The 8733-nt window shown below is 29.7% G+C and overlaps 1 protein-coding gene across 1 annotated transcript; it reads right to left on the bottom strand.

Moving 5' to 3' along the window:
* Window positions 1-4948: 4948 nt before the first annotated feature.
* LOC106757039 (factor of DNA methylation 5) lies at window positions 4949-7295 on the bottom strand. The gene is made up of 6 exons (XM_022779008.1): window positions 7256-7295; window positions 6664-6883; window positions 6238-6527; window positions 5914-6054; window positions 5567-5791; window positions 4949-5480 (listed from the first exon to the last, which is right to left on the bottom strand). Exons 2-6 carry the CDS (start codon window positions 6881-6883, stop codon window positions 5178-5180), a joined length of 1179 nt encoding a protein of 392 aa, XP_022634729.1. The 5' UTR covers window positions 7256-7295; the 3' UTR covers window positions 4949-5177.
* Between the last annotated feature and the right edge of the window lie 1438 nt (window positions 7296-8733).

An 8733-nucleotide genomic window follows, 5' to 3' on the forward strand; every position in this document is an offset into this window, starting at 1 on the left:
ATTTACTATTTTGCCAGATCCTTCCTTGCACCTTCCTCTGTCTAACATAGAGGACAAAAGTGGATATTCGACAGTTTATTGTATAGAAATTAAATTTTATTTAACTTATATTTTTTTAGAGAAACAGTTTCAGTTTAAATATGTTTTTTCTCCTTATTTTATTTAAAGATTGTGTTCTATTCTTAAATTAAATATACGTATTTTTACATTTATATATATATATATATGAAAAGGGAATTCTCTTATTAAATTTATTTTAAAATTAAAATAATTATTTTAGTAATATGCCATTTTTATTTAAATTTAATCATTTTTTTAATTTGATGTGTTTTTTAAGTTAACCACTTTTTAGTTAAAAATTATCTAGAAAATATATAAAAGTTACTTATAATAAATTTATAAACAATATTTATATTTAATAATAATTTTATTTTTTTTATTATAAAAAAATAAACACACACAAAGCTTATATGTTTTCACTTATTTTTACAAAATAATGTAAAACATCTACTTGTATATGTGTAGTGATTATAATTATGATATAAAAATATGAGTTTTATAATGGATTAATATAGCTTTCGCAATGTTTTACATAATAGAGGACAAAATAATGTATATTTAATATTTTAAAATAGTTTGGATAGAGAAAATATATTTAAGTCTTTATTTAATTATGATAGTGGAAAGACGTCATTTGACAAAACATGTACCCATTTTTTACTTATGATGATGAAAAATAAAGTAGTAATATCAAAATAACAAAAATGCTATGAAATTTCGAGAAAAAAAATATGTTCATAAAAGCAATTACAGAATAGAAAAATTTTATAATTTTATTTATAAATAAATTTTATCATTAATAATTAATTAAGAATAAAAAACATAATTACAGGATTTAAGAGGTAAAATAACAAAATAAAATATATTAACGAGAAAAACAAATGATAATAAATTCTGTACATTTAAATAATGGTTACAAAACGTTTATATAACAAAGTTATTGTTTTGCTAGGAGACACGAAGTTATTGTTTTGTTTATAAACTTACATTAAAATAATTATATATAACAAGTTAATCTAACGTGTTTATGTTTGTATGTTAGGTTGAAGTGTAGTAATCCATGTAAAACTTGGTGGATATCATATCTTGTTTATTCTTGCATATTTGTCAATATTGTAAACTTATGGACAAGCTCACATATGTTTAACAAAATTGAAAGAACAAATGTTTATATTATATTTAATGTTAGCTAATTGTGATAATTGGATTGATTTAGCGTATTTGCTTAGTATTTAAGATAGAGGGTTCGAACTTTAGCTAGAATTTAGGTGATTTATTTTTGTTTTCACGTTTGTTTTATATATATTGAATTTGAATAAAGGCACTTGAGTCTGAGGCTAATTAAGGTAAGGATAAAGCAATTTTTAATGTGCAAATTAGAGTGATGTTATCATATTATTTTTAATGTGGTTGAGAGTAAAAAAAAGGGAATAATCATAATTAATGGTGATTGGCACAAATATATTTTGGAAAGTTAAGGGAGGATAATTGACAACAACCTTAGTGTTTTGGCTACATTAATATCAATATTTGGTTTAAAGTGCGAGACCTAGCCACAAAAATAACCTACAACAACCGTGCGTGTTAATGTATAGTAGCGTGAAGGTTGGTACTGTAGGAAAACCTTATTCGTGCGAGGAAAAGAAGCTTAGGAGAAACCAAGGTAAGAAGTGCTAACCTTTGTCTTTTGTTTTGTGAAATATGAGGATGAGCATGTATTGTTGGACATCCATGTGTTATTTTATTGAACAATATTTTTGTTTTTTGTTGGGTGATATTTTGTTGGTTATGTTTTGTGGTTGTACGTGTTGGAAGTCCCACATCGATTAGAGATAAAGTTAATTTATAATATATAAGTGGGGTGCAGACCTTACTTTACAAGTCGGTTTTGTAGGATTGAGTTAGGCCTAAAACCCACTTCTAACCGTACGAGTTTCTATTTTTTTATTACAAGAGCACCAAGATCAAGTATGTGATCGCTATTTTAGTTTGAAAAATTATGTTTTATGTGTAGTAGAATTCTTGTGATAATTGATATAGTTGAGGGATTAAAGTGTTGTTATTCGGATTCAGAGAAAGCGTTATATGTTGTTTTTGCTATTTGGTGTAACAATGGTTATGTTTCATATCTCATTATATAATATTGATTGCTATAATGGAATTATAAGGGTATAATTTAAATGATGTTATAGGGTCGTAGGCATAGTTTAACGATGTTGTGAATGATTGAAGCATTGCCTGTAATAAGAAATTATTTGTGTAGTGGTGCAATGTTCTGGTTTACTAGTTCTTATGTCAAGTGATTATATTTTGGGATATCAGTTGTTATAGTTGTTTTTTGGTTAAGTGATAATATTTTGGGTTTAACAATGACTATGTTTTGGTGGAACAATGCATAATTATGATGGTTAGTTATAGTGATTTTAAGCCTTTAGATAATGTTAGATGTTGTCACATAGTAATAGGCGTGGAGTATTAATGCTTTTGGGCTTGTAAGCATTTGGTTTGTTTAAGGAAGGTGTTGTGTAGCATTTATGCAGTGTTGAAGTGTTAGTTAAATTATCAGTGGACTTGTTTATGGTTTCCTTTGGGAAAACCATGTTGTTAGGTGTGAATTTGTGATGTTGAGAGTTTGTTTCATGTTTTTAAACTTGAATATGTATTTTTGTAGTCTTGGAACTGTATTTTAAATACTGGAACAATGTTATTATGTGTGTTAAAATTGTGTTGGGTACCTTAAGTTAGGTTTAATGGGCTAAACTCACGGACTGCAATGTGATAAACTCACGGAAAGTATGTACCTAACGGGGTGGAATTTTATTATGAATAATAAGGGTGAGTGATTTGGTTTTTGCATATTGTTATGTGATGTAATGTGAAAATGTTTATGATATGTGAACTTTAATTATTGAGTAAATTTAAGTTAGCTCGTAATTACATGTTTGTGGTTGTGGTTTCTACGTGTGAATACTATGAAGAGATGATGTTGCAGATATAGGTTTCGAAAGCACAATAGTGAGGAACATGGGACTGGCATCGGAACATTTTAACTTTCTTTACTTATATGTTTTCAGATGTAATTTGGATAAACATTCTTTTTGAGAAGTTTATTTACTGTTATTTTATAATTGTTTTAGGAAACAATCTTTTATGGAATAAAAACGATATTACAATATTTAATTTACATTTACATTTATGTTTGAAAGATAAAATGTTATAAGTCTTAGTTGTATCCGTGAGGTTACACTTCATACATAAAATATAAGTAGAGTTATAAAAAAAAGTTACACAATGGTACAACACGTGAATAAAGGAACGAGTTCAAGCTTGAAGAAGAGAGAAGAGATAAATTTGAAGATAACTCCTTATATCAGCTAAATCACAACTCTAAATCATATATCAACTAACTCAAACAAGTCTTAAATGACCATACAGTCAATTCTAAATCACCATTTCTACCTTTAGACCTCTTCTTCCAAAACCCACTTATCAAAACCTCTAGGTTTTACAAAAAAAAAAAAGACCCATAATTCTAGTAACTCATTTCTCCTCAATATTTTCAATCCAAAATAACATTACCAAATTCAAAATAATAGCATTCATACAATTACTACAACCTAACACAAGTTCATATAAGGCATCAAATAATACACAACTAATTTCATTCACAAAAAACATAATTATCATCAAAATAGTAACATCCAAAGTTGACACCATTATCAAATCACAAGCATATCTCAATACATTCATAAATAGGAAATTATGCACTTGTCAATATATAACATCACCCAACAAGCATTTCAATTAATATCATATTCAACCAAGTATAAATTTCACTACTTATCAAACATTATTTCATGCTTCTCATACAAACATTAAAGCTAATATTAGCTTCCCCTACACTTTTGAAGACCACCATTTAAGGAAATCATATTCTGCTCTCATAGCTCAAAGAGCTCTATCATACCTACAGACAACAAAAACATCACCAGAGTATATCGTTATGACAACTGATCAATAAAGAATCCTATAGAAGACTCGTACATTACATACAAAATGAGTGGAATCCAAATGTAACAAAAGAAAGAAATAACCATATAAAAGGAATTGAAACTTAGCTTACTCAGACGAAGAAACTAATCGGTCTGAATTAAAGAATTTGCCGTCAAAATTACTCATACGGTTCGAAATTTTCAATCAAATAAATAAAGAAGAACTACTGGAAAGAAAGTCAAAAAACTCTTAGAGCAGTTTATAAAAATATTGTGTGTTTTAAAAATAATAAAATTATTTCCTAATAAAACTATTTATATTAAAATCATTTAATATTGAAATAATTTAATGTTAGCTATTTTTACCGTCACCACTTGTAAAATGTCATTTTCTGATATTTTACATACTTGAAATCTAATTGTTGTGTAACAAATGGGAGAAAAAGTTACTAGAACTAAACAACAACAAAAAATAGAGCTTATTCTACAGTAAAACTTATACCATTTGGCACTTGTTTCTCATTGAATACATTATCTTTCGTCACTTAGTGTAAAGATGACTTTTTGGAAATAGTGGAAATCCCATGATTACAAAAAGTGATGTTCGTGACAAAGACAGAAGTAACACGTGAAGCAATTGATTGTGCTAGAAAATTGTGAATAGTCGTTCAAAAGTGTGGGGCTTGGTCCATCGATCTTTTTCATAAGTCCTTTGGTTTTTTAATGGAAAATTGGGATTTTTTAACTGTTTTTTATTTTTCTTTTATCTTTTGAGATACTCTATCAATCTTCCTTAATAAAGCTATCTTTTATAATCTTTTTTATATTACCCGTAAAAAATCGAGAGCAATTGATTAATTAAAATTTTGACCATGTATTTGAGTTCCTCCCATTCTTCCCAAACACACTCTAAAAAAAATTGCTAATAAAACCTACATCTCACGTAAAGTAAAAATAACACCAAGATAATACAAGCGTGAACAACTTATAGCCAAATACACAAGAGTGTCCGAAAGTGAAAATAGCATAGTTAAATAGGCCAGATTCTGAATTAACAAAAAGTTACTAATTTCGCTAAATCAATCTATTTGTCTATTTAAATATGAATATAAACACATACGATTATCACACTTTAGAGTCTTTTGTTATAGACAGAGTTCCATCATCACGATTCTCACTTGCTTCATCATCCACCATTTCTTGTATTTTTCTTCTTTTTGATTTTGTTTGATTTATCATGAATTCAATTCCTTCTTTCAGTGTAGCTCTCCTACCTTTTTCTTTGTTCCAGATTTCTCTTACAACGAACCTCCCACTCGAGTTGTATTCATTCATTTCCATAAGAGCTGCCACCACTGCTCTATACGGTCTAGCACCCACTTCAGCTCTCAATCTTTTCAGCTTTTCATCTTCCTCGTTCAAAACTTCCTACAACAACCACGGTAATTAATACTCATCATATTCATTATCTGTTAAGAGAATGTGTCAAATGTAAATGTGAAAAGAAGTTACACCTTTGGTTTTCCATCAATTGTTATTATTTTAAATGGATACCAATGAGGGTCCTCCACATTCTTCTGCCATAAAGAACACGTTTTCAAAGCTATCTCTTCTACTTCTTCTTTGCTCATTTTTTTCATTCCTCTGAAAAATCTAATGAATTTGAACGGCTTGGTGTCTATTTCCCCCATTCTTTTCACACAAATATTGTCGTAAAGACACGATATCTCTGCAATTTCCTACAATTAAACCACAGATAATGAAATGGACTAGAAACAAAATTACGTGACAGTTCCAAAATCGTTCATAGAAACATCACTCTAATCAAATAAAAACATCCAAGTTAATATAAAAATCTCACCTCCATCGATTTCTTCCGAGCTTCCTCAAGCTCATCATTAACTTTACGCTCTTTGACGATTAGAGCTTGGTTGAAATCGTTCGAATCTCCTAGTGCCTCTTCGAGATCAACCACTTTTTCTTTGAGTTTTTCATACTCAACCTGTTGATTACAGTATATTATTCCGAGATCAACTAGTAAAATTAGAACAAACTATTCTATAATTAAACTCATCCTTAAAATGTATCAAAACAACTGTATGGTTCTACCTCATGTAAAAAGAACAAAAACAAACAAGCTTCCATTGAATTTAACATAAATCCAAAGGCTCCTACTGCCACTGACCTTTCGAATTTCTTCAGTAAAATTCTTCTGCTGTATATCATTTAGGATTTCCCTTCCTTCCAGTTCCCTCATGATCCGCCCATTCTCCTCGGTAAATCTCCTTATGATCCGCCCATTCTCTTCAATAAGTTTCATCGTCATCCGCATATTCTCCTCTGAAAGTTTCTCCTTCAGCTTATCAGTTAATGCCTTACTCTCTGCCAATTCCTTTGTCATCATTTCATTCTCTTTCTTCAATCGTTCCAGCTCACCACTCATGTTAGAGTTCATAACTTTTATCTGTTTTAATTCTGAAATTTTTTAAAGTTATGTTCAGCTTATAAGGTCCAAAACACAAGAAGCATACAAAGCTATATTTCAATGGTATATTGTACAAGAAACTAAGACAAAAAAGAAGTTCAAGTATTAGAAGAAAAATATACATACCTGTTAGACATTCCTTATCCATCAAAGTTTCTTTCTTAATCGTATTCAGAACCACTTTTAAACTTTCCTTTAAATGTTTCTTTCCATCAGCTTTCAGAACTTTTGTATTTTCTAAATCAGTAATTTTTTTTCTTTGAGCTTCTATTAGCTCTTCCATATTCACAAAATCTATGTTTTTTTTCGTCATAGACTCGTCACACTTATGGTTCGCCATCTGCATCTGCAAAATGATACAAGATTAAAAGCTCCTAAATGAAAAACTACGTAGCCTCTTCTTTCTTTCTATCTTTTTCTGACAAAAATTAGCATTCATTATCATCTCTACCGTGGGAGTGTACTAGCATTCGTATTCATCAAAGTATGAAGTATGTACACGTGAATATATATACACATTGCATTGAAGTTGTGAGAAATATGTTTGTTATTAAACCATAAAAATAAAAAGAAAATTCGAGTAACAAAAAGGCAAGAAGATATAAAGATAAACATGAACAGAAACATTGAAAGAGAAAACAGAGAAAAATAGATCAGAAAATGATACAAGAAGAATAGAAAGAGATAGGAAAAGAAGTAAGAGGTAGAAGAAGAATACATGAGATATCAGAGAAAGAAAAGTAAAGGTGCAAAGAGAAGAATGCACTGTGCTTCATATGACTAATGAGAAACAGATATCTTATTTATTGGCAAAGAAAATGGCACTGATCATAACGGAGTGCCTCATCAAATTCCTCAGTCACATTCTTTAAATTTAATAAATATATTTTCTTTTGTATATATTGTTCCAAACAATTAAAAAGTTAATTACATGTTAAGAATAGTATTTAATATTTATATACTACACTAATAATCATTATATAACCTTTTGTCTTCCGGTTTTCCTAAAACTCTGCGCTCTGTGCCTGATTATATTTCCAAAGTAACTCCTTATCTTGAAAAACTCTTTGTAGCATCTAACTCTTTCTTTCTCTTTCTCCGCTACCTTTCAAATCAATCATGTAAAAAAGACAAATAATCAACCAGCTTCAGTGTTTAGAGTGTTTTTCCCTGCACCTCCTAAATTACAATTTTATCCTTGCTTTAATAAAAGTCAAATGTAATTAATGATTGTATTAATGATTTCTTAATCACTAATATCTCCCAACTACCAACAACCATCGTATTTTGTGCTATAAACCCTACAAACCCTAACACATGCACCTCCTTCTTCATCTTGAGTTAACATTGAGTTTTTGTTCTCGTTGCACTCCCAAACTTCTTTCATACTACTAAGTTGAGTGATCAGAGTGATCGGAGTGGTGGCTGCTGGTGCGAGCAAGAAGAACGGTGCAGGAAGAAGGAAGAAGAAGAAAACGTCAAAAAGGTTAGTAAAAAACCCTGCCGCATTTAGGAGTTGCGTTTGCGCTTAACCGCACTTCGAGCTGCGGTTAAGGCATGCCGCATTTCGGAGCTGCGGTTAAGGAGTGTCGCATGTCCGAGATGCGGCGTTTCCTGCAGTCGCATGTCAAGTTGCGGCGTGACCCGTGTTGTAGCGTTTCCAGTTTTTTTTTAGTGTTATGGATTTCTTTGGAATGTATTATGCATGATTTGATTAATATATATATTTGGATGTATTATGCATGATGATTTGATGTATATTATAGTTTGAAGTTATAGATTATGATTTAAGTTTGAAGATGAAATTAAATCTTGATAAATTTGAAAGCTTTGGAAATCAATACACGAACCATGGTTTTTCTGGAGTGAAATCTTATGTCCTGACCATGGTCTTTCAGGAGTAGTGAAATGTTATATTTTGTAGTGACCATGGTCTTTTAGGAGTAGTGAAATGTTATCTTGTGTAGTATTCTCATAGATCTTATGTCCTGTAGTGTAATCTGTAGTTTAAAAATAGATTTGATGCACCCCGTAAAGAAGTAATTTCTCTACTTCCTTTGTGATATATTAAGAAAATAATATTTTCTAGATATAACTTAGGTGTATTGTAATTTAGGATTACTTTGAAAAAAAAAATATTTTTACGATATATTTTTTATAAAATTTAATTATTAATTATTTATAAATAATTATTTA

This window comes from Vigna radiata, chromosome 3 (assembly GCF_000741045.1).
Source record: "Vigna radiata var. radiata cultivar VC1973A chromosome 3, Vradiata_ver6, whole genome shotgun sequence".
NCBI lineage: Eukaryota > Viridiplantae > Streptophyta > Magnoliopsida > Fabales > Fabaceae > Vigna > Vigna radiata.